Source organism: Punica granatum, chromosome 1 (genome assembly GCF_007655135.1).
Source record: "Punica granatum isolate Tunisia-2019 chromosome 1, ASM765513v2, whole genome shotgun sequence".
NCBI classification, from domain to species: domain Eukaryota; kingdom Viridiplantae; phylum Streptophyta; class Magnoliopsida; order Myrtales; family Lythraceae; genus Punica; species Punica granatum.
This window is the reverse complement of record NC_045127.1, coordinates 30,934,802-30,962,142: the sequence shown is the minus strand read 5'-3', so window position 1 is coordinate 30,962,142 and position 27,341 is coordinate 30,934,802. Positions and strand designations below refer to the sequence as shown.

General features: G+C 38.6%; 5 protein-coding genes across 9 annotated transcripts; 3 read left to right on the top strand and 2 right to left on the bottom strand.

The window, feature by feature from the left end:
• Nucleotides 1–2,408: 2,408 nt before the first annotated feature.
• LOC116195152 (G-type lectin S-receptor-like serine/threonine-protein kinase SD2-5) lies at nucleotides 2,409–4,138 on the top strand. 2 transcript variants are annotated; one of them, XM_031524143.1, is made up of 2 exons: nucleotides 2,409–3,032; nucleotides 3,237–4,138. In XM_031524143.1, exon 2 carries the CDS (start codon nucleotides 3,276–3,278, stop codon nucleotides 4,035–4,037), a length of 762 nt encoding a protein of 253 aa, XP_031380003.1. In that variant the 5' UTR covers nucleotides 2,409–3,032; nucleotides 3,237–3,275; the 3' UTR covers nucleotides 4,038–4,138. The 2 variants fall into 2 exon arrangements, with proteins under 2 accessions (XP_031380003.1, XP_031379996.1); XM_031524136.1 differs by having other exon boundaries at nucleotides 2,411–4,138.
• A 773-nt stretch (nucleotides 4,139–4,911) lies between these two features.
• On the top strand, nucleotides 4,912–5,447 carry LOC116205252 (G-type lectin S-receptor-like serine/threonine-protein kinase SD2-5). Its single transcript, XM_031537789.1, is given in 2 exon segments — nucleotides 4,912–5,374; nucleotides 5,377–5,447. Coding segments are annotated over 2 exon segments (534 nt in total).
• Nucleotides 5,448–10,581: 5,134 nt separating this feature from the next.
• On the bottom strand, nucleotides 10,582–11,178 carry LOC116205236. The gene has a single exon (XM_031537767.1). It carries the CDS (start codon nucleotides 11,176–11,178, stop codon nucleotides 10,582–10,584), a length of 597 nt encoding a protein of 198 aa, XP_031393627.1.
• Nucleotides 11,179–15,534: 4,356 nt separating this feature from the next.
• Nucleotides 15,535–20,451, top strand: LOC116193211 (putative L-ascorbate peroxidase 6). The gene is made up of 9 exons (XM_031522012.1): nucleotides 15,535–15,913; nucleotides 16,676–16,803; nucleotides 17,602–17,672; nucleotides 17,752–17,794; nucleotides 17,867–17,963; nucleotides 18,113–18,196; nucleotides 18,466–18,587; nucleotides 19,410–19,476; nucleotides 20,125–20,451. Exons 1-9 carry the CDS (start codon nucleotides 15,621–15,623, stop codon nucleotides 20,225–20,227), a joined length of 1,008 nt encoding a protein of 335 aa, XP_031377872.1. The 5' UTR covers nucleotides 15,535–15,620; the 3' UTR covers nucleotides 20,228–20,451.
• A 379-nt stretch (nucleotides 20,452–20,830) lies between these two features.
• LOC116193212 (eukaryotic translation initiation factor 2 subunit beta-like) lies at nucleotides 20,831–24,563 on the bottom strand. 4 transcript variants are annotated; one of them, XM_031522016.1, is made up of 10 exons: nucleotides 24,363–24,556; nucleotides 23,797–23,846; nucleotides 23,452–23,551; nucleotides 23,301–23,356; nucleotides 23,121–23,175; nucleotides 22,959–23,050; nucleotides 22,634–22,779; nucleotides 22,043–22,185; nucleotides 21,228–21,279; nucleotides 21,040–21,163 (listed from the first exon to the last, which is right to left on the bottom strand). In XM_031522016.1, exons 2-10 carry the CDS (start codon nucleotides 23,839–23,841, stop codon nucleotides 21,040–21,042), a joined length of 813 nt encoding a protein of 270 aa, XP_031377876.1. In that variant the 5' UTR covers nucleotides 23,842–23,846; nucleotides 24,363–24,556. The 4 variants fall into 4 exon arrangements, with proteins under 4 accessions (XP_031377873.1, XP_031377875.1, XP_031377876.1 ...); XM_031522013.1 differs by lacking the exon at nucleotides 21,228–21,279 and having other exon boundaries at nucleotides 20,831–21,117; nucleotides 22,043–22,218; nucleotides 24,363–24,563; XM_031522015.1 differs by lacking the exon at nucleotides 21,228–21,279 and having other exon boundaries at nucleotides 20,831–21,117; nucleotides 24,363–24,562.
• Between the last annotated feature and the right edge of the window lie 2,778 nt (nucleotides 24,564–27,341).

The window sequence follows — 27,341 nt, the reverse complement described above, 5'->3', positions numbered from 1 at the left end:
AAGTATCAGACATATTCTTTTTTGGTATTGTGATAGTTTAATTGGGCTTAAAATAAATTAATCACATTATTGATAAAATTTATACATTAAAACTCCATAAATTGATAAAAATATTATGTATTAAATAACTTTACTTGTAGTGCCAGTAAGTGTCTAATATATGAACTGTTTAGCTATATTAATTTTATTCTTTTTATATGTGCTATTAGATGGTATATAATATATTATCCTCAAGTTAATTTACATTTAATTGAGTAGATTATTTTTAATATATGTTAAATACAATAATGTTTTGTTATCTATAATATTAATTTTAAAACCATATATTTTAAATAGATATATTTCTTTTAAATTAAATATATTAATTCTAATCTATCTATATATGATTAAAATTGGCTCCTATATTAATAAATGATTTATCATTAATGTAGCAAATATATTAAAATATTTGATTAGAAATCGAGTTTGTTTGGTTTTGGAGTTGGAATTTTACTCCGCACTGTCCCAGCCTAATCGAGACAAAAGTATATACTACATGTATATATTATACAGAGAATTTATTACTAAATAATTAGTTACAATAATTATTAGGAAAAAGTAGATGTGAGAAATTATTATTTATTAGATAAAAAGATAGAAAAAAATATATGAACGTACAAGTAGATTTGAAATTTATTATTCAAATTAATTATAATAACGGTTAGGAAAAAAGTATGAGTGTGAATTTATTATTAAATGGGAGGAAAAAATAAAAGAATAATGATTATATTGTTGAATTGATAGAAAAATGGAGTGGAGTGGAGTAGAATATTAAATTTGAAACCAAACGCCACCTCATACTTTTTTTAAATATAAAAAAGGATTAAAAGTTGATTTAATTAATTGAAGTCCATTTATGAAAACTTAGGTTGCGTTTGGTTTCATAGTAGGATTTTAAAATCAGATTTTGATTTTGATTTTGAGTGGAATAAATGGGGCCCATCCTTTGACTTTGTATAAGTTATGTTGTTTTGTTGTGGAAAAAATTGGTATAAATGGGACCCACTCTTTGACTTTGTATGAGTTATTTTGTTTTGTAATAGATAGAGTTAAGTTAGAATTGTGATTTTAAAATTGCATCCACAATCCAAACAGGCCCTTAACATCTTCTCATACTATTAAAAAATGCCCAACTTCAAAAAATAACTGACAAATAATGACCAGAAAAACAACTGACAAATAAGTATACCAACAAAAAAGGATATGATTGGATTTAAAACTAATTTGTATTATATACGAACTTATGGTAATATATTAATATGCAAATAACATTTGAAATAAGCATGACATAAAACTTTTATATTTAAAAAATGTGTGATCAAGTTTGCATGAATTTCTATATATAATTTGTCTAATGTCCAAACAATTAGATAAATATATAATAATGAAATTGATTGAGTCGGTTAAGACAAAATATTTATATATTTATCTAAAATAAGGCTTATTTCATTAATTAATTATCTTATGAAACTTGAAATTTATTACTAAAAATATTTCGTTGTGTTAAAAAGCAATTAAATTTTCTATAAATTAGAATAATTATTAGTTGTAGTGAAGAAAAAATTATGACAGAATCTTATGAACTTAAGCCCATAAATTATATAAAAGGTAGAAGTTAAAAACAACAATATCAAAGACTTTTCTTTAAAAAATCGAATTTGTTTTTATTCAAATGACTGAAAATATTATTTGATGAATTCATATTAATATTAAACTGAAATATATGGTGATGCATATTAATTGCGACGGTTAATTAGTTACATATTATTATTATTATTATTAACTTACTCTAATTTTTAACATAAAAATTTGAATATCAGTAAATGAAAATACTATTATTTTAATCAGAAAAATGGCATTTTAAAATGTAAATAATTACACTAGTTAATAATATGGAGATACACGAAAACGGAACCATGCAACGTAAGGAAATAAAAACTAGTACTAGAGCAACATAATATAAGTATATTATTTTTGCATTTTTAAATCTTATTAATATTCTTATCACTTTTAAAAATATTAATTTGACTTTATATTCAAACCAAATTTCCTGTGCAATGGATTTTAGGGTCATAGCCTAGTGTAATCAAAATAATCAATGATTCAAAAAGATATAGGGCAGTAATGCACTATTTTGCATGATAATTAATAATATGTTACGATACTAAGGTGTGACTACTCATATTCCTTTCTTAAATATTTAAAAATTTTATTTCATTGTAATAGATTCATAGATCTCTTTATTGTAATTGAAAAAAATAACTAACGATTCGGATAGAATACTAGCTACCAAACACCACCTAATATCAATCAAAATTTTACTTCTTCTACAAGGTCCTTTGCTCTTCTAAGCAAAAATCCAAAATCGTAGAAAAAACTGAAAAAAAAACTCTCTAACACGAAAAAGAAGAATCAAATAATAAACGAAAAAAGAAAATCCCCAATTTTCAATACTAAATCAGGTGTCTCCCTCTCCCCCTGTATGTGTCTCTCTCTCTTTGCTTGTGAAAGAGGGTAAGGAAAGGGATAGAGAGAGAAAGAGAAGAGACCCATGTCCTGCAAAATTCATTCAATTCAATTAATTAAACCCAACTTGGCTTTTGTTGTTTCTTGCCCTTCTTCTTGGACGCCAAATTTTGAGATCGCCACTGGGCAAAGCTGAGAGGGGGCAGAGAGAGAGAGAGACTTTACTGCTCTGACCTTGCATGCTTGAGCTGCTGCTCCTTCCTGCCTTTTCCATCTTGCCCCAACCAATTCTCTCTCATTAATTGCTCGGCTCTCCCCAATCACCATCCCCAAAATCTGCCTCTTTCCTTTCAAGACGACTCCTTCTCGCCAGTTAAGACTTGGCATCAGATTTCTTTTCTCGCCAGTTAAGACTTGGCATCAGATTTCTCTGCTTGTTTGACCAGAAATGGAAGTTGTGGGTCTGCTAATGCTTCCCGTGATCTGTCCTTTCCCAGAAGTTAGTTTCCTACATTGCATCCCCTCAGGTTCGGTTTAGCTTCTTCTGCAATTGAAGTTTGATTCTTGATTTAGCTGTTGGGTCGGATTTTGGCGGTTCGATTCGGCCGGGAATTCAGTTTGTTAGAGCCATGGAAGCATGGAATGGAGGGATCTCCTTTCTGGGCTGCTCTGTTTTTGTTTCTGTTTCTGTGTTGATGATTCTATGTGGGGTTGCTATGGCTGGTTTTCAGAACGTTGGGAAGGTTAGCCCCGGGTTTGGAGGGACCCAGATGAACTGGATTGACAAGGACGGGAAGTTCCTCGTATCTAATGACTCGAACTTCGCCTTCGGTTTCATCACGATGAGCAGTGATGTCACCCTGTTCTTGCTCGGCATCGTACATGTCGGGATCCGGACCGTGGTATGGTCCGCCAATTGGGAATCGCCTGTCTCGAATTCTGACAAGTTCTCGTTCAACGAGAGCGGGGATGTGGTCCTGTACAAGAGTGGTACTGTGGTCTGGTCCACAGGAACCGGTAACAAAGGTGTTTCCGCAATGGAGTTGCAGGATTCAGGAAATCTTGTCTTGGTCAGATCCGATGGTGGGACTGTTTGGCAGAGTTTTAGCCACCCGAGCGACACCCTCTTATCAAACCAGGAATTCACAGAGGGAATGAAGCTCGTGGGAATCGGAGTGAAGAACCTGAGCTATGCTCTCGAGATCAAGTCTGGGGATATTCTCCTCTCTGCAGGGTACCGGACACCACAGCCCTACTGGTCCATGGGGAAAGACACCCGGAAAATCGTAAACAAGGACGGCAGGCAAGTCAGTTCTGCGAAACTTGAGGCAAACTCGTGGGGCTTCTATGATAAGAACAAGAACTTGCTCTGGGAGTTCATCTTCTCGAGCAATACCGACCCAAATGCGACTTGGATTGCAGTCCTTGGGCAGGATGGAACAGTATCTTTCACAAACCTCCCTAGCACTGGCTCGGGCAGTGTCGTGACATCCCCAACAAAGATCCCAAGCGCCACGATCAGATTTGATTGACGAACCCTCGACCCGTTGTTTACGACAAAAACAAGAACCTTGGTATAACTGACCTCAACCCGTTGTTTAATGCGAAACAAAAACCTCGGTATATAGGAAGACGCCACAAACGGTGATGGAAAGCCGTTTGATAAGTCGATGAAGACGCCACAAACGGTGATGGAAAGCCGTTTGATAAGTCGATGAAGACGCCACAAACGGTGGTAGAAAGCCGTTTGATAAGTCGTTGATGAACGCCACGAAAACTTCCGATAAGTTCAAATTAGTTCTTCAAGAACCAAAGAGAATACTATCACAATTTTCTGAATGTTCCTTTTTTATTAAAAATTGACTGAGATGAATATATATAGACATAAACTAATCATAATCTGGCCATATCTCCTCCTAAAGATAAGGAAATTAAAACCTAGAATATCGATAGAGATATGACATAATCTATAGAAATATGACATAATCTGTAAAGATATGAAATCTAAATACCCCTAGAATATCTCTATGAGATTTAAACTTTAAACAAATCTGATGATATCTTCTCTTGATCATCAAATATTCTAGAAGTTTCCTCAAACACTTGCGGAATTTAGCCTTGTCCGGAATTTTCTATAACTTGAATCATGTTAATGGATTTTTGTTGATGTCCAATGGGCCTCCACGAATTTGCTTGAGCCCGAACCTCTTGAATCAGGTCGTTGAGTTCATCTTTAAACTTCTTTGCTCGTGCTCGCATAATCGGTCCAATTGGAACTTGAACTGGATCCCTTGAAGTCGTGCTACGATTTGCATCAGAGGTTTTCGGTACTATAAGTTGAAGTCGAAGTTGCCCGAGACTCCTCAAGATGGTTCAGAGGATAACTTCCTAGAGAGCTTGTCAGGGATGCCAGTACGTTTCACCTACAAAGACCTCCAAACAGCAACTAACAACTTTACAATGAAACTCGGCCGGGGCGGATTCGGTTCGGTGTATGAGGGAACCCTACCAGAAGGAACGAGGCTAGCAGTGAAGAAGTTAGAAGGGATCGGGCAGGGGAAGAAAGAGTTCCGAGCTGAGGTTTGCATCATTGGGAGCATCCACCACCACCACTTGGTCCGCCTCAGGGGCTTTTGTGCCGAAGGTGCCCATTGCCTCCTCGCTTACGAGTATATGGCTAATGGGTCCCCTGATAAGTGGATATTTAGGAAAGACAAAGGGGAAATGGTCAACTGGAACACCCGATTTAATATCGCACTTGGGACTGCAAAGGGTTTAGCTTACCTGCACGAGGATTGTGATGTGAAGATCGTGCATTGTGATATAAAGCCCGAGAATGTTCTCTTAGACGAGAATTTCCTTGCTAAGGTTCTGATTTCGGGCTGGCTAAGCTGATGACGCGGGTGTTGAAAAACCGAGCACGTGCGCAGCGGAAAGTTTAATTACGGTAAAAATCAAATTTTTATCGCGTGCTCATTTAATCAAAAACTAAGATCACATCTTAACATAAGAATCGCCTTCTAAACGAATAGATAACATTACACAATGAATCCATAAGAAAAGTTACGAACTTTTCACTAACCTTATTAATTCGAGTCGATCAAATTAGCCATCCAAGTGTCCGGCCTCTAGCTCGTCCACACGAGCACGTCTCCACCGAGATTAGACTCCTCTCGACCCGTACACTCCAATCTAGGTCACCGATCTCGAACGGAATCGTCACGGAATGAAAAGATCTCTTCAAGGACGTCAAGGACAATACCGAAACATCGAATTGGAGCCGAGGAAGACTCCGAATTGCCTCGGAAATAACGTGGCTGAGCTGCTGTAATTTTTCAGCTGAAGCCTCCTCTCTTTCTCTCTTATATATCGGGTCTTATTGATAGATCGTTCTCTAGGGTTTTCTGTAAGAACATATCTATATATATCTTTACCCTAGGGACTAAAATGCAATTATTAATTAATCCGAATTAATTAATAAATCACAAATGAGTCCTCACAATTTAAGTCATCCAATGACTTACCCTTGCAGTTAGAAAGAATGATAAAATAAGTTCTCGACACGAGTTTCCATAAATAGACGATCTATTTATAGAAACTCTCCAAATAAAGAAACTATCGTATTTTCTTAATTAGATTTATCCTTGATATTGAACTCGGCTTCAGGATGTGCTAGAACCCTCGCAACCACATTGCAAACCTCGTTCGATAATTAATTTCTAATTAACTTCCTTAATTAGAATTAATTCTTTTCTCAGTTTAGACGCGCTCAATGTGTGTGACTAACTAGGTTCATCATCAAATGGCAATGGGATTATAGTATCAACTCATTTGATACTACCAGAAACTCTTTCTGTAACCGAAAGCATAATTCCCAAAATGCCCTTGGTTCCCAAAGTTCACGAGTGACACCTAGCAGCATATCGTGACAATCCAAAAGATGACGAATGTATAATTGGAACATTCTGATGAACCTCTGATCGTATATACCATGCACTGAATCCTTTCACTACAAGATCCCGATCTAGCTAGAGCTACGGTAAATGCCAAACTCTATAGCCGATTATATGAACTCTCTAATTTCATTCTTACATCCGTAACACTTGAACATAAACTTATTTCTATTCAAGTCTATCTACCCCGGCCGAGAATTTCTCGATCCAGAATAAAACTCATATCCATAGGACATTTTCCCTGTTTACTCAGGTTAGTGAATCCCGTCTTGATCAGACACCTAACTCCAAGTATAACTAACTAAGACCACTATCTGCTGAATACTCACGCTAAGCACAAATACATTAGCAGTAGCAAATCTTAATTACCTATACTTGAGATAGCGTTCCATCTCAGGTCTAAGGACTATATGCACTAATACGATCTAAACAACATTCATTGACATTAGTAAATTACCGTATGAATGTTATCTGCACGTCACGTTCGACTACTTATCATATAAGTATCCACATATTTGTTATGATAACAGTTATCAAATAGCATGAGACTCACTACTCCATCTTCATTAGTATATGTATACTAATCATGGAAACAGATAGAGGTGACGATCTATCTGGAGAAATAATGTCCAGTTAAGTCTCCTACGATCGTGAACAGTTTAAAGATATTCTTACCGAATTACTTCGTCACTCATATTCTTAACTCTAAATATCTTAAGGACTTTATCCTAATAAACATAGACAATATATGAATAATAGAATAAACTTTATTGCCATAAAAGGAATTATCCAAATACATAAATCAAGCTCTAGGGCATATCACTAACAATCTTCCACTTGCACTAGAGCCACTCAGTACAGTATCTAAGACCCATTTTCTCAAGATGTTTCTCTAGCTGCTGCTGCGTCATGGCCTTCGTGAGTGGATTGACGACATTATCTGCTGAAGCTACTTTCTGCACAGCTGCATCGCCTCTCCCGATAATCTCCCTGATAATATGATATCTCCTCTCAATGTGTTTGGACTTCTGATGTGACCTCGGTTCCTTTGCTTGAGCAATCGCTCCAGTATTATCACAGTACAACTCTACTGGTGATAATATGGAGGGAACAATACCGAGTTCAGTCACAAACTTCCGAATCCAAACTGCCTCCTTCGCTGCATCAGATACAGCAATATACTCAGCCTCTGTAGTGGAATCTGTAGTCGTCTCTTGCTTAGAACTCTTCCAGCTAACTGCACCTCCATTACAGGCGAATATATAACCGGAGATAGACTTTCTATCATCCACATCTGATTGAAAATCAGAATCTGTAAACCCGTCTAGTCTCAACTCACCTCCTCCATATACCATAACCATATCCTTAGTTCTTCTCAAGTATTTAAGGATGTTCTTGACAGCAGTCCAATGATCAAGTCCTAGGTTGGATTGATACCTGCTAGTCACACTAACAGCATACGCGATATCCGGCCTTGTACACAGCATAGCATACATCAGACTACCTATAGCCGAAGCATAAGGCACCTGTGCCATCTTCTCTTTCTCCTCAGGAGTCTTGGGAGACATCGCTTTAGAGAGATGGATACCGTGTCTCACAGGGAGCAATCCTCTTTTGGAATCCTGCATGTTGAACCTCTTCAACACCTTATCCAGATACAAGGCTTGGGATAGGCCTATTAATCTTTTCGGTCTATCTCTATAGATCCGATACCTAGTATATAGGTCGCTTCTCCCAAATCCTTCATGGAGAAAGTATTAGACAACCAGACCTTTACAGAAGTGAGCATACCAACATCATTACCCATCAGCAGAATGTCATCCACGTATAATACAAGAAAGGCGATCATGCTCCCACTGGCCTTCTTATACACACATGGTTCATCTTCGTTCTTGATGAAGCCAAAGGACTTTACGGCCTCATCAAAAGGTTGATTCCAGCTCCTCGAAGCCTGCTTAAGACCATAAATGGATCTCTTAAGCTTGCACACCTTGGACTTATCCTTGGATTCAAAACCCTTGGGTTGGTCCATGAATATGTCTTCCTCAATGTATCCGTTGAGGAAGGCGGTCTTGACACCCATTTGCCAAACCTCATAATCATAGTGCGCAGCAACGGCTAGCATTATCCTAATGGACTTCAGCATGGCTACAGGCGAGAAAGTCTCCTCATAGTCGACTCCCTGCTTCTGGCGATAACCCTTCGCCACTAGCCTAGCTTTATAGGTCTCTACCTTTCCATCAGCACCAATCTTCCTCTTGAAAATCCATTTGTTCCCTATAGGTACTATACCTTTAGGAGGGTCAACAAGATCCCAGACTTGGTTCTTGCTCATGGAGTCCATCTCGGACTTCATGGCCTCTAGCCATTTAGAAGAATCTATATCTGATATAGCTTCCTCATAAGTGGTAGTATCATCCCTATGATCATTATCTCCATGAACGAACAACTCTTGTACGTTTTCATGGAGATTAAGGTATCTCGCGGGAGTATGAGTTACCCTACCAGACCTTCGAGGTTCTGTGACATTTTCAATCTGAATAGGTGTCTCAACTGGTTTATCAATGTCCATTGAAATGGGCATCTGATCGGTTTGTGGTACTGATGACTCCTCATCAAGTACTATCTGCCTTCCCATGCCACCTTCCTGGACAAACTGTTTCTCCAAAAAGATCGCATCTCTACTAATAACAACCCTTTGCTTAGTAGGGAAATAAAAATAGTATCCAAGGCTATCACTTGGATAACCAACAAACCTGCCTTTCTCGGACCGGGTTTCCAACTTATCGGTCTTCTGCTTCTTAATGAATGCAGGACAACCCCAAATCTTAACATGTTTAAGACTAGGTGTCCTACCATTCCACATCTCATATGGAGTGGTAGAGACCGACTTGCTTGGAATCCTGTTAAGCAAGTAACACGCGGTCTGCAGCGCATATCCCCACATCGAAATAGGGAGATCTGTGTAGCTCATCATCGACCGAACCATGTCCAACAGGGTACGGTTCCTCCTTTCAGAAACTCCATTCAACTGTGGTGTTCCTGGTGGAGTAAATTGAAAAACAATACCGTGTTCCTTCAGGAAGTCACCAAACTCAGTACTCATGTACTCTCCTCCTCGATCAAATCGAAGAGTCTTGATGCTCTTTCCTTTTTGCTTCTCTACTTCAGCCTTGAATTCCTTGAACTTTTCAAAGGATTCGTGTTTATACTTCATAAGATAAACATACCCAAAACAAGAATAATCATCGGTAAAGGTGATGAAGTAGGAATATCCACCCTTAGCCACTTCACTAAATGGACCACACACATCACTATGTATGAGTTCTAAAACTTCCTTAGCCCTCTCCATTTGTCCCACAAATGGAGTCCTAGTCATCTTGCCTTTAAGACAAGACTCGCAAGTTGAATTGGGTTCAGAACCCAATGGAACTATAAGTCCCATCTTCTCCAACTTACTTATCCTATCATCTGCAACATGCCCTAGTCTAAGGTGCCAAAGTTGCTTTAGACTTGGAATAGATTCGGATACGGTGTTGATCTCAATCGTGTTCGGAATTGTTTCATTTCTAGCTCTAAGATAATAAAGGCCATCGTGTAAATAACCAACGCCAATAACTTTATTACCATAATAAATGTTGCAAACATCATGTCTGAAATCAAATAAGTATCCACTCCTAGTCAAACTAGAAACAGAAATAATGTTCCGATAGGCGTTTGGTAAAACTAAAACACGATCTAGAAATAAAACATGTCCATCCAGATGTAACGAAGTCGACCCCACAACTTTGGCCGCAACACTTGCTCCATTGCCGATCTTTAGGCAGACCTCATTCCTTCCGAGGACCCTACTGCTTGCTAGCCCCTGCATAGAGGTACAAACGTGTGAGCTTACACCAGTATCAAGAACCCAAGCTGTAGATGAGCTATATGAATCATTGGAATTAACATAACAAGAGATAGACATACCTTCTAAAGGTTTCTTTCCCTTATTTGCCTTCAACGAGGTCAGGTACTGCTGACAGTTCCTCTTCCAATGTCCATCCTTGCCGCAGTGGAAACAAGTTCCTTTATCAGCAACAACCTTTGCCTTGCCCTTATTCTTGGACACCCCTGCTGACTGCTAAGGAACAGAGCCTTTCTTGGACTTCTTATTCCTCTTCCCAGTCTTACCGAAAGAAGTACCAGCCACAAGAACGACTTCCTTATCCTTCCTTTTGTTGTTCATAGCATTCTGTGCAGTGACCAACATGTTTAGTAGCTCAGACAACGAACATGATAACTTGTTCATGTGAAAGTTCACAATGAACCCTGAGAAAGAATCTGGGAGAGACTGAAGAACTAAATCCACATGGAGTTTTTTGTCCATCTGGAACTCAAGCTTCTCAAGCTGTTGAATCAGCCTAATCATCTTCTGCACATGAGCTACGACTTCAGTTCCCTCCTGCATTCTCGCACGGAACAATTCCTTCGATATCTCATATCGTGCGGTCCTGCTATTCTCCCCATATAGCTCCCTGAGATTCTTCAAGATCTCACGAGAACTCTTCATGTTCTCATGCTGCTTCTGCAACTCATTGCTCATGGAAGCAAGCATATAGCAGCGGACCTTCGTGTCATCAACAAACCACTGATCATATGCGTCCTGCTGATCACTCGTAGCATCCCCGCCAGGGAGTTCAATCTCTTGAGTCTCCAGGATATATCCCAGAGCCTCCATGTTTAGGACAATGTTCAGGTTACGGAGCCAGTCCGAAAAGTTAGGCCCAGTGAGCCTATTATCATTCAGTATGCACGAGAGAGGATTCATAGATTTCATACTTATCATGATTGCAGAAAATAACAAGATTAAATTAATGAATTTATGTATATATAACCATAATGACCATGGACTTTCAATCAAAATGGTCTCCCACTATCTTTTCGAATCCTACACGTCCAAAATAGGAAACGGGAATCCTAATCGAGAAAAATTCCTAGCGGGTGATTAAATTCTCATAAAATACTAATTCCCTCAGGTACCTGCCATTATTGGAAACAAGTATTCTACAAGTGAACAACTCTTTATTCAGTACATCTCTATATACGGCTCAATCAATTCGGCTCCTAGTACTCTGGACCTCAGGTGCCTGCCGTTATTGGTCCATTATACATAGTTAAGTCTAACCCACCAAACCCTAGATATCAGCTACCTCAGGTGCCTGCCGTTATTGGCAACTGACAATCTAAAACATCACATGTTTTAACATTCATGCAAAAAGATCTCTTAGTCTGTCTCATGCCCCCGTGTGTCCACGACCAACAACGAAACAAATTAAAACTCTTTGGAGAATGCTTTGGTGGAGAGCCATGACAGAGGTTCGCAACCTCATGCCATTCTCGACTTAATATTTTAATTTGGAAGATTTTCTTTAAGGTGACCTAATTACTATTCGGTTTCACTTTGCACATTATCCGTATTCACACATCACATGCATAAATATGTACTCAGAATCGATAAAAACATGATCATGGACTTACTATTAGCCTAATCCTAGAGCCACAAGAATTAAGCAAAAAATTTCCTAAAACCCATAATCACACACCATGCTCGAAATTTATAAAAGGAAACTAATAGCATAAAAGGAAATAAATTTCATGCTAATTTTGTAACTCTTTACAAAATATCCAAATATCTCATATTAGGAAATTTCCAATTCTAAAAAATATACAAGATATCATATATCTAGTGTATCTTCAAAATTCCTTTTTGATATCAAATATCAAATTTCTAAACTCATTAGAATAGGATATCAAATATCCAATTTCCATAAAATCAAATTTTACAAAAACAATTTTGGTAATTAATTGTTTCGGAAATCTAATTTCCAAAATTATCGAAAATTGCCCATTGTTTGACCGAGAAGAACAACCATCATTGTCCAACAATCATCAGCAAACCAAGAGAACAATTACAGCAAAAAATAAAAAATAAAAAAAAATGATCAACAGCCATCCAATTCACCCGAGAAGATCCTGAGAGTCCAGTAGCCACTAAGCAAGCAATAATTGCCCGGAATAGCCACCAAAACCACTACTTTGCCCCAGCTCTGACCGAGGACTTTCCTCAGCCACTGAGCAGCGGCTGTGATTCAACCAAAACAATTAATCCAATTGTATTGTCTAGGGCCGGTCACGAAAAACAATTTCTCGTTCCTAATTCGATATCGATTTATCAAACAATTCAATAAATCACAATCAACCACCAAAATTTGAGCACAAAATATGTATCTAAACAATTAGAAGGAAGGCTCTGATACCACTGTTGAAAAACCGAGCACGTGCGCAGCGGAAAGTTTAATTACTGTAAAAATCAAATTTTTATCGCGTGCTCATTTAATCAAAAACTTCAAGATCACATCTTGACATAAGAATCGCCTTCTAAATGAATAGATAACATCACACAATGAATCCATAAGAAAAGTTTCGAACTTTTCACTAACCTTATTGATTCGAGTCGATCAAATTAGCCGTCCAAGTGTCCGGCCTCTAGCTCGTCCACACGAGCACGTCTCCTCCGAGATTAGACTCCTCTCGACCCGTACACTCCGATCTAGGTCACCGATCTCGAACGGAATCGTCACGGAATGAAAAGATCTCTTCAAGGATGTCAAGGACAATACCGAAACACCGAATTGGAGTCGAGGAAGACTCCGAATTGCCTCGGAAATAACGTGGCTGAGCTGCTGTAATTTTTCAGCTGAAGCCTCCTCTCTTTCTCTCTCATATATCGGGTCTTATTGATAGATCGTTCTCTAGGGTTTTCTGTAAGAACATATCTATATATATCTTTACCCTAAGGACTAAAATGCAATTATTAATTAATCCGAATTAATTAATAAATCACAAATGAGTCCTCACAATTTAAGTCATCCAATGACTTACCCTTACAGTTAGAAAGAAAGATAAAATAAGTTCTCGACACGAGTTTCCATAAATAGACGATCTATTTACAAAAACTCTCCAAATAAAGAAACTATCGTATTTCCTTAATTAGATTTATCCTTGATATTGAACTCGGCTTCAGGATGTGCTAGCACCCTCGCAACCACATTGCAAACCTCGTTCGATAATTAATTTCTAATTAACTTCCTTAATTAGAATTAATTCTTTTCTCAGTTTAGACGCGCTCAATGTGTGTGACTAACTAGGTTCATCATCAAATGGCAATGGGATTATAGTATCAACTCATTTGAAACTACCAGAAACTCTTTCTGTAACCGAAAGCATAATTCCCAAAATGCCCTTGGTTCCCAAAGTTCACGAGTGACACCTAGCAGCATATCGTGACAATCCAAAAGATGACGAAGGTATAATTGGAACATTCTGATGAACCTCTGATTGTATATACCATGCACTGAATCCTTTCACTACAAGATCCCGATCTAGCTAGAGTTACGGTAAATGCCAAACTCTATAGCTGATCATATGGACTCTCTAATTTCATTCTTAGATCCGTAACACTTGAACAAAAACTTCTTTCTATTCAAGTCTATCTACCCCGGCCGAGGATTTCTCGATCCAGAATAAAACTCATATCCATAGGACATTTTCCCTGTTTACTCAGGTTAGTGAATCCCGTCTTGATCAGACACCTAACTCCAAGTATAACTAACTAAGACCACTATCTGCCGAATACTCACGCTAAGCACAAATACATTAGTAGTAGCAAATCTTAATTACCTATACTTGAGATAGCGTTCCATCTCAGGTCTAAGGACTATATGCACTAATACGATCCAGACAACATTAATTGACATTAGTAAATTACCGTATGAATGTTATCTGCACGTCACGTTCGACTACTTATCATATAAGTATCCACATATCTGTTATGATAACAGTTATCAAATAGCATGAGACTCACTACTCCATCTTCATTAGTATCTGTATACTAATCATGGAAACAGATAGAGGTGACGATCTATCTGGAGAAATAATGTCCAGTTAAGTCTCCTACGATCGTGTACAGTTTAAAGATATTCTTACCGAATTACTTCGTCACTCATATTCTTAACTCTTAAGAATGAAGTATTCAAAATATCTTAAGGACTTTATTCTAATAAACATAGACAATATACGAATAATAGAATAAACTTTATTGCCATAAAAGGAATTATCCAAATACATAAATCAAGCTCTAGGGCATATCACTAACAGCGGGAACAGAGCAATGTGTTCACAACCCTTCGGGGCACAAGTGGATAACAAACTATGCCATTTCGGAGAAAAGCGATGTGTATAGCTACGGGATGGTGCTGTTGGAGATCATCGGTGGGCGAAAGAACTTCAACCCCTCAGAGACATCCGAGAAGTCCCATTTCCCTTCCTACACGTTCAAGATGATGGAGGAAGGGAAGCTGAGGGACCTCCTAGACTCATGCCTGACTTATGACGAAAGTGATGAGCGGGTAATTACAGCTATTAAGGTGGCCCTATGGTGCATACAAGAGGACATGACCCTCAGGCCATCGATGACTCGGGTGGTGCAAATGCTTGAGGGGCTCTGTCCGGTTCCTCAGCCCCTGACTTCCTCTCCTTTAGGGGCTCGGCTCTACTCGAGCTTCTTCAAATCAATCAGCGAAGAGGGGACTTCATAGGGGCCATCGGATTGCAATAGCGATGCTTATCTCTCTGTTGTTCGGCTATCTGGCCCGAGATAACATTGAGGGAAACCTAAATCGTTCGAAACCTTTTTGTCCAATTTCATGTACATTACTACAATACACATATATATAGAGAGAGGAAGAAACATTATCTATGTTCAGCTCTGTTCTTTTGTATCGCTCCAATTTTCAGTTAGAGATCTAATTACCGTATTAGAAATCTGATCAGCAAGTAGCGAAACCACTAGGAATGAAATTCAGAACCTTCATACATTTCCATAATTATCAATAGTTGGGCATTCTTGAGCTTGAATTAGTTGCATACCGACATACTTAGGCATTTATTGTTGAACATAAAAGAAAAGAAAAATTCTTTTTCTTGTAAATTTTACTCATAAAAGGATATGGAAAACTTGGGTGACGGAATCGAACCGGAATCTTTTTGGTTCGAGGAGAGCCGCCTATTTCTGCATCCGCGACAGCATAAAACTCACCTTTTCTCTTCGGGTGGTCGAAGATGGCTTCGTCGTGGTCGTCATCATCGTTATCTTCATGGTCTCCTCGTAGCTCAACCTTCTCTGTATCTTCCTCTTCCTTCTCCTCTCTCCCACCCAAATTCAAACTTCCCGCCAAGCCTCGGCACAGTGCCTTCCATGTCTCAGCGCCCTCCCTTACTTCTCTCAGCCGCAGCCCGGCTTCCGACCGCATTTTGGTTTCCGGCCGGAGAGGGCTGATGTCCACAGCCACACTGCCGCTTCTGCTGCAGCTGCGTGAATTCATCGAGGGTTCCTTCCCTGAGACTGCTGCAGAGTAAGTTGAACCAAAATTCTTCCGAGCTATGTCGCCTTATGAACTCCTCTTCCTCATTCTTGGGCTCGTGGAACAATTTAACTGAGCTCTCGTTATTGTCGGGTGGGATCCTCCGAAAGCTGTTTCTGGCAATTGACAGTGATTGTAGAGGATAATCCTTCAATTGGATTAATGGGTGTCATGCCCCTCATAATCATGCAGTAGTTTCGTAGCTTATGAACTCTAATCGGTACGATCTTTCTAGAGCTGTCTCCTCTGAAAGGATTTGATAGTAAGGGTGGAAGCTTTTATGGCTGGAAATTAATAGCTTCCGCCATTTAAGAACGGCACTAGTATTAAGTTGAGATACGGGGTTCTTAAATTTTTCTCGAGGTAGGGAGAGTAGACATGGAAATGGGTAACACATTTTTCAGTCAATTTGGTTTATAAATCTTTGCACATTGATAGAGCTTTAACTTTGCTGGGAGGCCTCTTTCTTGATGATACTTTCATCTTTATGGTATAATGCATTGATATACTCAACAATTAGAATTATCACAAGGAATGATTGGCAACGGATACCGCTGAATAACCCCCAGGGAATCATGATGTTTGGTTGCAAAGATGCCGAAACATGAACCCAATTCCCTGTTGCACACATTAACCTTTTAATCTTTCTGCTTTCCATATTTGCTGATTTGCTATCTTTCAGCCAACTTATTGCTTGGCCATTGTATATAACCGACTATGAACTGTTAACTTTGCTTGTGTCAAAATGTAAAGGTTAAATGAGAATTACTTGACGATTATAAAGGAGGAGATAAGAAAGGTAGTTTCCAAGGGCAAGGCTGCGGGTATGCTTCGTTTGGTATTTCATGATGCTGGGACTTACGAAATGTATGAAAATTCAGGTACTTGTCTGCAAGGACCTTTTAGTGATATTCGTTGCCAATTCTCTTTGCTAAACAGTTATCTCTCACAAATTTTGATCAACTGCTCTGATTTTGAGTTTTTCTTTGAGATCATCTCTGTTTACTAGCAGATAATTGTTGGGTCAATTTTATCTAACAAAAATGACAGAACGCATCATATCTTTCTCATGAACCGTATGTGAAATTGCTACTATGTGTAGGTCCTTTAATTCCTTCCATTTATTTAATTACTGCCTGTTGTCCAAATCATTTCTTGGTTCCAAATGAGAAGAACACTAAATAATAAATGCACTGTGACATCTCTCTGTCACTATCCGTATGTTTCACTGAAATCCAGATCGGAGAAGAGTATGGTCTATTTGTTTCCTTCCAATAGAACTTTGTTCCTACTTATATTTGCTTCTAATTGGTTTGAGGCTCGTTATTAGTCGGTAATGGCCTTTTAACAGTAGAACTTTGTGAGCGAAGTAAGGAATGACCCAAATACTAAAGATAGTTTTAGCTTCGCAAGCACTGGTTTTATCAATGAACAAGGAGGGACATTGACTAAATAACTACAGAAGGAATCATACTGATGAGCAGCACCCTTTGAAAAACATAATCAGAGGGATCTTATATTAATTCCTGTTGCACTTCATCTTTTAGCCATTGTTTCTTTTTTTACTTGGCTAAAGTGGCATTTAATTTATTTTTATTTTTATTTATTACTTTAGGTTCATGCATATTCTGTTATGGAAGTACCGCCTGCTAAATTCTTCATATGCTCTGAAATCTCAGGTGGCATGAATGGGTCAATAGTTTATGAACTTGACAGGCCTGAAAATGCTGGACTAAAGAAATCTCTTAAGGTATATGCTCTCTCATACTATTGCTTTCTTTAGCTTTTTCCCCATACTTAGATTCCTGAATTCAAATTCCTTTATAAAGGTTCTGGAGAAAGCTAAGACTGAAGTGGATGCAAAACAACAAGGTAATAAAAACTTAGATATCTTGTAGACGAAAGAATTTCTAATGGCTTACTGACTATGTGATCGGCTACCAGTTTCCTGGGCGGACATGATTGCTGTCGCTGGAGCTGAAGCAATTTCAATTTGTGGTGGTCCTACTATCCCTGTTACACTAGGCCGGCTTGATTCTCTGTGAGAGGTTAAATTGTGTATGATAAACTTTCAGAATCTCAAAGCAGTGTATAATTACTAGTTTGCCATCCATACGATACAAAAACGCCTAGGAAGTAATACTATCTTTCTTTTTTCTCTTTTCCTGTCGCTGTTTTTTCTCTCTACAGGGACCCTGATTCTCCTGGAAGACTCCCTCAAGAATCTCTGGATGCCTCCGCTTTAAAGCAGTGCTTTCAGATGAAGGGCTTATCGTAAGTTCATGTTTGAAATTACATTACATTAATTGATTTGCTGACGTGATGCTTGTTCATTCTCACCATGTTTCTGCTCCTCCATTTTCTCATTTATTGTACAACGAGGTTTTATTTTCTGTAATCTATTCACTATTATGAAACCTGTAGTTCCTAATGGTCCTTGAGTTGTAAATCTGGGTATTGGTCCTAATTGACTTTCATATTATGTTTCCAGACATTTATTTTATATTAATTACTCTAAACTTGGTTTTGTCCTTTGCTCTCAGGACTCAGGAACTCGTTACGTTGTCTGGAGCGCATACGCTTGGTGGTAAAGGCTTTGGCAATCCAAATGTTTTCGACAATTCCTACTACAAGATTCTTCTCGAGAAGCCATGGTCGTCTGCAGGTAAAGGTTAAGATGTTCTACCAGAACTTTGAATGATATTCATATTGGTCAACGCTTGGATTGAGGTGGGTCCAACTACAAGTTTTGTACAGAAAGGTGTTAAAAATTATATCAGCAATAAGATTTTCCAGTTCAGATCCAGTTCATTGAAAGAATTGGCTTGTTCATTCCCGTTCACATTTGTTTTGTGTGTCTACATTTGTTTCCAAGAACCAGACTGGTGATCTGCCAATTACTGGTCTTAACTGTTCTATTCCTGTTCCTAGCCAAATTGGTTGGGTCTGACAACCATATATATGTTCCTTGATGGAGGGGCCATTCATCATCTGGCTTCATCCTAACGCCTCCCTAGACAATTAATATTTGGAGGTCAAATGCTTAGCTATTCCACTATCGTCTAGACGGGGGAAGAGGGTTACTCTGGGCTTAATCAATGGAGGATCGTAATAAAAGTTGCTTTCAGACAAGTACCAATGAGTTGAGGCGAATATTCTTCACGGAACTAAGGAATGATGATTCTTTTGATAAAGTAAAAATTTCTCAATAGGATGCCCTTTGAGAAGCAAAAGCATTCTGGAGCGTTTATGGGTTAATTCAGAAACCTGAACTTTGCTGCTGCTAATCAAATTCTAGCACCGTTCTTTTTTCTTTTTCTTTTTCTTTTTTAATTTCTTGACATGTCTCTAACACTGTAAATAATAATATTTAAGAGCCAATTATAAAAGAGAATAACTGAATCTTGGTTTCTCTGACCTGAATGTCCAGCATGATTTGCTAACTCAACTAACCAAAATATTCCCATTAAATGATCTTGTCCTGCAGCTGGAATGTCGAGCATGATTGGACTCCCTTCAGATCGTGCACTTGCCGAGGACAACGAATGCTTAAGGTTACTGATTCTTAACTCATGTATTCACTGATTCTCATTCTGCTATTATATATAGGAGACCCAACAGATAATGCAAGGGGATTATGATATCAGGCTCAGTTAATATGTGTTGCTCTAAATAATGTGACAAGAGTGTTTACAGATTATAGATAAAATGTTTGAAAACCGGGATCGCTGCAGGCAGTTTGAAGTTCACCTTTGTACTTTTTAGAATGAAAATCCGTAAAACAATTTGCCCGTCATCTGATGGATGTGGTCACATGCAATGACTTTACAAAGATGCCTTGATTACCGTCTCCAAATGGACGTGTGGGTGCTCACGGACCCAGTTAGGCGGACGTTTGGGTGCTCATCGACCCAGTTAGGCGGACGTTTGGGTGCTCATCGACCCAGTTAGGCTTTTTCTGAGGAATTGCTTGCCAGTAAAACTAATCTCTTTTCATTAGAAAACTGTGCCTTGATTACCGTCTCCAAATGGACGTGTGGGTGCTCATGGACCCAGTTAGGGGGACGTTTGGGTGCTCATCGACCCAGTTAGGCTTTTTCTGAGTTCCTTGCCAGTAAAACTAATCTCTTTTCATTAGAAAACTGTGGGCGTGCGTGAATTTTAACCTCTCGTGTTTGTTTTTGTTGCTCTTTCCTCTTCAGATGGATCAAAGCATATGCTGACGATCAGAACCTGTTCTTCAAGGATTTCAAGGATGCATATATCAAGTTAGTTAATTCAGGCGCAAAGTGGAGAAGCCCCTGAAATCTTTACAGAAGTGGAGCAAATTTTTGTTGGATCAAATATGGGAGCCGATTCAATTATGTGATGCTCGTGGAATCGCTACTTGTTATAAATGGGTGCAAGGCAAGTTCTTAAGCCTCCTCGGCTTGTGGATGTTAGGAGTGGGTTTCGGTTTTGGAATTCCTTGAAGTTGGAAAACTTACATTTTGAAACCTCCTTTCGATGAGAGCATTTTGCAAAAAGTATCACTCATCTTCTACACGTGACACGCGAGGGAAATGCATTGAGAATTAGAGCCACCGCCCAACAGGGTTGCCTTCAGATGGTCTTGAGATGGACTTCGACATATTCAACCCTTCCAGGGGACCCTTGAGCTGAAACCAATGCCAGATCTTGTGTGCGCAAAGGTAGGCACGAAATCTTGCCGTACTCTTATCATTTATGATCGTCAGCAAATTACCTGTCCCCTTCGATTTCCTGTCCCGTCCTATCCACCACCAAACACGACAAGAATCCCTATCATACGTACCATAAAGAGTCTGATCCCTATTCGTGTCAAATCCAATCTAAACTGTCCTCTTATAAACATCGATTCAAAAATCTTAAAATCGAAACACCCAGTTATGCCGCCGTAAACTTACTTTTGCAAAATCCAGTAAGGACTCATTGATCAAGTGTTCAATATTATCATTCATGGAAAACATTCAAGCCTCTTACCAGGACTTCTAAAAGTACCCACAAAACATAACTTTTGCCGGCAAAGAGCAGGTAGTAGATTCAACACACGAAGACTCATGTAACTCAGAACATTGTATGTAGAGTCACGGGACACATCATGTCCCTGCATTCCTACGTCCCGCACAAGCAACGAAACCTGCTTTGATTGGAGCAACCGATCGTCCAGAACCACACTGCAAAATGGGAAAAAGATGCCATTCAGAAATCATAACTACTTGGCTAATACTACCATCCAGAATCGTCTTTTCTTCCTCAGATGTGAGAAGGTGAGATCTAAATCTACTATTCCTCAGGTCTGTCCGGACTTTTGCAGCCAAGACAGATAACATATTCATCTGGTTGTTCAAAAGATAAACGAGTACACACGGTTAAGATAAAGTAATGCTAGAGGTATGCCTGCACTATGTGTACGATCATGAAACAAAATATATTTTTTTTGTTAAATTCATTTTCACAATACATAAAATTGATATTCGAGCCTTTGAGCGCAGTTCAAAATATATAATAGACATTCTATATTAGGTAAGTAATTTATAATGTTAATTATACAGTATAAGAGAATAAATTGACTTAATATTAAGAATAAAAACCTGATAAGTTGCTCCTTCTGGGGAAAGCAATCGATGGTCAAACCATAGGAGAGGGAAGAGAATGAAAACAACAGAGGCCCGTGACAGCACGTGGGAAAAAAAGTTGGTGGGTAGTTTTTTGAAAACTTTTTTATTTCAACCCAATATAAATGGCTCTTATAAAAGTATAGATTATGCCTACAATAAATTCAAACTCAGTAAGAATGTACTCTGAGCAAGCACTAAAGGCAGGAATAGCTATGCATGAAACCATGTTGTTCTTAAAATAAAATAGATAACAATCAGTTCAATTTCTACTTTCATTGTCAAACTAGTGTTAAGTATATCAAACTCCACTACTCAGCTCTCCCATCTAAGCTAGGGGTTCTGGGTCCATGACCTTACCATTTGGCAAAGATTGACATTGCATCACAAACAGTGCTACATTTCCATTGAATTGGAATTGCCCCATTATCACTCACCCACAAAAGTAATAATATTGAAACCAGCTTACAGCAAAGTTACTTACTGATATATCGCCGCAGAATTCCTTCGAAGTTCTTTGGAGCAAACCTCCCTTTAACCACCAAACGTTGCTGACCATCAAGTGATCCACTGGTTCCCAACTCTGCCAGCAAGAAAGCCTGGACATGGTCGGGCTGCCGGTGCATCCTAAAATTGATTTCAAGTATAAGGACATTCAACCTGCTTGGTTTTAGGATCGGTTTTTAAAATTTTAACTCTAACTTTAACTCTACTCACTACACAATAAAGGTCAACAACACAATTATTACTTTTTCGTTTTTCTTCAATTTTTTAATTATTTAATTCAATTTTTAATACTAAATTCTCTCAACTATTCATTATTTTTTCACACTTTTTCTCATAATTCAACAATACAATCATTACAACCCAATTAAAATCAAAACTCAACTCTACTTAACTCTAAAACCAAACACACCATCAAAATCATATGCATATTAAAAGCCTTAACCGCCAGTAACAGAAACACACAAATAATAATAATAATAATAATAATAATAATAATAAAAATAAAAGAGAGGAGTTTGACATTGGAGCCAAAAAGAAATAAAAGTTTGTAGAAGTAGGGCTCACTCACGTCTTGCAAAGATCCATGAAATTCACGAAGACAGTTTTCTTGGTGCCCTCACGGAGTACCTGTGGGGGCCTCATAACTGTCGTACGCCTGTCGCCTGCAAGCTCTGGGTTGTTCTCACGAAGAATGTTGAACACCCTTCCAAGAAGCTGCACAGACCAACAATTCGTGTCTTGGAGATACAATTTAAAAGATAAGAAATACCACAAAAATAACCACAGGATAGTACGTGACAGTCATACCACAAACTGAGAATTTGGGTATTTTTTATGTCACATTAGGATTTACAAACACAATATTACTTAAGACAATGAAAATATGCAGATACCTCCTCATACTGGTAGTCACGGTCACTCCCTTCCCAAGGATAAATTTGTTGTGGAACAGCTCCATCCGTGTCTTCGTCTTCGCCAGCATGATCTAGAAGGGCGAATGCAAATCAGCTATCATATAGCTCATTATTGTTGAAATGCACACTAAAATTTTTTACCATCCAAATCATCCCTTGGATCCTCATTCTCATCATTCAGTGCCCTAGCCTCCACCTGCAAGCACAAAGTAACACCATTATTTTACACTAAATTTCTTTCCTTAAACTCTTCCATACCAAAAAAAAAAAAGAAAAAAGAAAGAGAGAGAGAGAGATAGAACTTCCCAAAATAAAGCTTACTGGTTTCTTTTTCTTCTTCTTCAAACCAACAAAAGTATTATCCAGTCCATCATTGACTGCAAGGACATATGGTTAATGTACGGATAGGGTGCACATTCACGTAGAGAAAGGACTTCTGAGAAATTAAGAGGAAAAAAAAAATTGCTCCAACCTGAAAGAGACTCTGTTTTCTCAGCAAGCTTGTCCACAAAATCATCAGCAAGGTCTGGCAGGACGTTCTTCTTCTTCTTAGTCGGATCAAATGTTGCAAGCTACAGTGTATGAATATATATCAGTTAATCGCATAGTGTAACACCAGGAAAGGAGCTCAGCCAACAGATGCAGGTAGAGAGCCTATGGCCTCTCCTCAAACAAAGTTCTACTAACCAAACACAAGGTCCATATTTTCCAAATGGCAGAAAATGCGAGTCATGGCACTAACGAATCGAGCTTCCAGTGACATTAGATAATAGCAACATCACCCATAAGTAGTGCACCAGAAAACGGATAGTCTTACCTCTGGCACCTCATCCTTCACATCCTTCAATGTTTCGTCCACCATGATTACTGGAGAGAAATGAAACAATTCAAATGAGAAACCTTATAAAACAATTAAAACCCGAAAAATTCAAACGCAAATAGTGACCCTCAGGGTTCTTTTTTCTCTAGCAATCATATAATATATGCAACATTCTAACCATCAAAACAAAATAATTCTGCCATAGAAAACGAAACAATCTCTTTCAGTACGCACCGAGAATAAATGAAGAACAAGACATCCCCCACAAGACAGTTTACCGAGAATTTACGTAGTACAAGCAATTGCTAGGACGAAATCGAAACTATCAACCAGCAATTCTAAATCAGTACTGCCCAATAATTATCGCTACGAGCGACGAATTAGAAAACCCTATCACAAGAGAGAGAAGCAGTGAAAAGAAGAAACACCTATAGGTCAAGAGACGCTTGGAAATGAAAACGAGCACCTTGGATATCAATCAATCCACTCACTAATTAGAGCCATGTCAGATATTTTTAACAGAATGATTGACGAAACTGATAAACAAGAGGGTCGCGGCTCACCTGTTTTGCTTCAGCTGCGTGACAGCAGAAGAGGAGACGTAGCGGCACTTGCAGATCAAGGGGACGCCGGCAACGAGAAGGAGAGAGGGGTAAAGGAAAGAAACACCACAAAGCGTAACATAAGCTATGAATGAAGAAGTAGTAGAAGAAGGAAAGGAGCAAGGGAATGGGATGTTGTCAGCTTCAAGTCACCACACGACACAATGTAAATAATCAGCAAGCAGCCAATGCGATACAAAGGGAAGAGCTGCTGAGGGTTCAGGAGGGAGGGAGACGTATATGGGCTGAGTCGGGCTCTTGGGTGAACTAGGCCCATGAAAAATGCTTCATGGGCTTTGAAATGAAACTGCTTTAGTTTTCCCTTCCTCTAATTATTAATTAATAGTTTTCTTAGAAAATGAAAATAAGAATATATATATATATATATTTACATATATTAAAAATAAAATGCAGGACAAGAAATAACAAAAAAGATAAACAAAATTTTTAGCATAAATTCGAAAAAAAAAATGAACGGCTATGACAGTTAGCTATATCTCTGTCATCGGATTGTAGAATGACAATTCGTTACCTGTATTTTTATTTATTATTTCTCAATGCTCGATCTGAAGGTCCTATTTGATAAATAAAAAATAGCTTTATAATTTCAAAATATAAAATAAAATCAACAAAAAAATTAATAAAACATAAAACAAACATTCAGCCTGATGTGAACTCAAGACTATGGGGGTGCAATTACTCTAAGAAATCTTCAGAGGTCTGTGTATTGATTGTTCAAATGGGGTAAAGATCTAGAATAACTGCTCTCCTTGATAGTTATCCACGATATCCCTATTTAAAAGAAGATAAAATAACTACTCCCGCTTATTTTAACAGGCGGGAGCTTCAGCTGATCCATCGAACTCCATCTTTTAAGTCTTTTAGGGGCCCATACCTGGCAGCCCATTACTCGCCCCCTAGCGCGTTCATCCGTGTGATGGAGGAAGGCGCATGATTTTCACATGTTCCGCCGCTATGTCAGTTCCAATTGGCCGCTGTCTCCTAGACGATCTGCGCCATCCATTCAAATCATTTTGTTTTCATGGCATGATCTTACGCGTCCATTTTTTTTCTCACTCTTTAGGGTTTTGCATTGTAGGAAGCAAAGCGTGGCTTTCGCTAGGAGCAGCTTTGTAGGGTTAATCCCATCGTTAAGCATTCCCACATCATTTGTAACCTCTCCCTTTATGTTTGACTTTACTTCAAACTTGCAATTTCTTATCTTCAAATCTCTCTCAATCTTCCGGAGGTTCTCGGTGTCGTTCAGTCTATCCTGGGGTCCAAATTGCGGCGAGATTTAGACCAAATTTGCTTTCACTTCTCTCGCGATCGTCGACGATTTATGCAATCACCGTCACGGGCTTTGCTTTTACAATGGTTAACAAGGGCCAGAGTCAAGCCCCCACTACCCAAAGCTCCATTGGTCGAGGTGAGTGACGTCTTCGTCTTCCTCCTTCTGCTTATAATAAGTTGAAGGATGTAGATGGACGTCGTGCAATTAGGGCGTATTTTCGACACCAAAAACCCTAGTTTTCCAACATGTAGGGAGCTTCCCATCAATATACAGCCGGGACAAATTGTAGTCCATCTAAAGCAAATAGAGGCTATCTTGGCCATTGTGTCCGGAGGTAGTTTAGGTGTGTAGGTTCATGAGGTTGCTCCAAGGCGGTTGACACCAAATTCATGAAAAATTTGGTTTAGTTTCTATACACACTCTGTACAGATGGAGATAGGGTCTACTGTCAACTTGTTTAGGTACTTTTATCACCTTGCCATTTGCCCCCAAGATGAGTTTAGGTATTAACATTTCACTCCTTGTCGTCCCGTCCCCAAGGGTTTCGGCAACATGTGTGGTTTTTAGGCCTCTGCCCCCGACTTGGATTTCAGTTAGTCCATCCATGTATGCCTAGGAACCAATTGGATTGGAATCGCCATTATACCGTTTTATTTGGTCGGTGAGTTAACAACATAAGGATTTGAGTTTGATCCGGTCTTCGAACCAGAGAAATGAGTTCGAGATTTTTTTACGAGATTAGAGGTCCGCAAGCCAATAATTCGCCTTTTGGTATCCTCCTAGGCCCTTGTAACACCTTTTATTTTAAAGTCGAGTTGTTTAATTCTGGGATCGGGGCGTTATTTACAAGTGTACAAAAGAAATAAATTACAAATTATAGACTCCGCAAGATTCACGTGCTTATATACAAATTATACAGGCTGACTCTAACAAATGGGCCACATACTCGGGCATGGAAAATGAAACGACTATACCTTCAGGCAAAAAATAAATGGGCCATGCATTCTGACCATCATACATACACGGGTCATATATTCAGGCTAGCATTCACAAAGTGAGCCGAGTGGACCTAGAAATAGGCCTAAGACTCAGAAAGGAGAAAATGGGCCTAGTGTCCCTACCTAGAAAAATTATAAGTATATTTTCCTACATATATACACCTTTTATTTACAATTTAATTTTATTATCAAGGCCATATTTACATGATTTGACTGATTAATCCCCAAAAATCTATAAGAAATGATCCTAATTCCCTCAAGGTCAATTTGACCTTTTAATTTGGATCATGGGAATCGATTGGTGGGTTTATTACCCTTAATCCCCATGATTGATGTCCATGCACATGATTAACTATTCTTAACCAATTTACACACAAAATGGAATTTTTTTATCCAATTAAGTCAAGCGATTGACTTTAATCGGTTTAAGGGACCTAGGGTCCTAATGACCTATCCTCAAGGTCACAAAGACTTTCCTAAGGATTAAGACACTCTTATTGATATCTAGTTACCCTTTGTCCCATGTAATTAGGCCAAGTGTACATGATTATTACTAACACACACATTAATTTCACGATTTGACCGATTTTAACTTGATTATTTACATACAAGTTTGGCCATATACACGCAAGAGGTTATTTATACTAA

What these genes read in the sequence shown, in the direction of transcription:
- LOC116205236 (XM_031537767.1), bottom strand. Translation starts at nt 11,178, where the DNA reads ATGGAGGCTCTGGGATATATCCTGGAGACTCAAGAGATTGAACTCCCT.
- LOC116195152 (XM_031524136.1), top strand. Translation starts at nt 3,135, where the DNA reads ATGGAAGCATGGAATGGAGGGATCTCCTTTCTGGGCTGCTCTGTTTTT.
- LOC116193211 (XM_031522012.1), top strand. Translation starts at nt 15,621, where the DNA reads ATGGCTTCGTCGTGGTCGTCATCATCGTTATCTTCATGGTCTCCTCGT. An exon ending in CGAAATGTATGAAAATTCAG is followed by an intron (nt 16,804 to 17,601) that starts GTACTTGTCTGC and finishes CTGAAATCTCAG; the next exon opens with GTGGCATGAATGGGTCAATA. An exon ending in CTAGGCCGGCTTGATTCTCT is followed by an intron (nt 17,964 to 18,112) that starts GTGAGAGGTTAA and finishes TTCTCTCTACAG; the next exon opens with GGACCCTGATTCTCCTGGAA.
- LOC116193212 (XM_031522016.1), bottom strand. Translation starts at nt 23,841, where the DNA reads ATGGTGGACGAAACATTGAAGGATGTGAAGGATGAGGTGCCAGAG. An exon ending in GAAAACAGAGTCTCTTTCAG is followed by an intron (nt 23,357 to 23,451) that starts GTTGGAGCAATT and finishes ATGTCCTTGCAG; the next exon opens with TCAATGATGGACTGGATAAT. An exon ending in TCCAAGGGATGATTTGGATG is followed by an intron (nt 23,051 to 23,120) that starts GTAAAAAATTTT and finishes TCGCCCTTCTAG; the next exon opens with ATCATGCTGGCGAAGACGAA.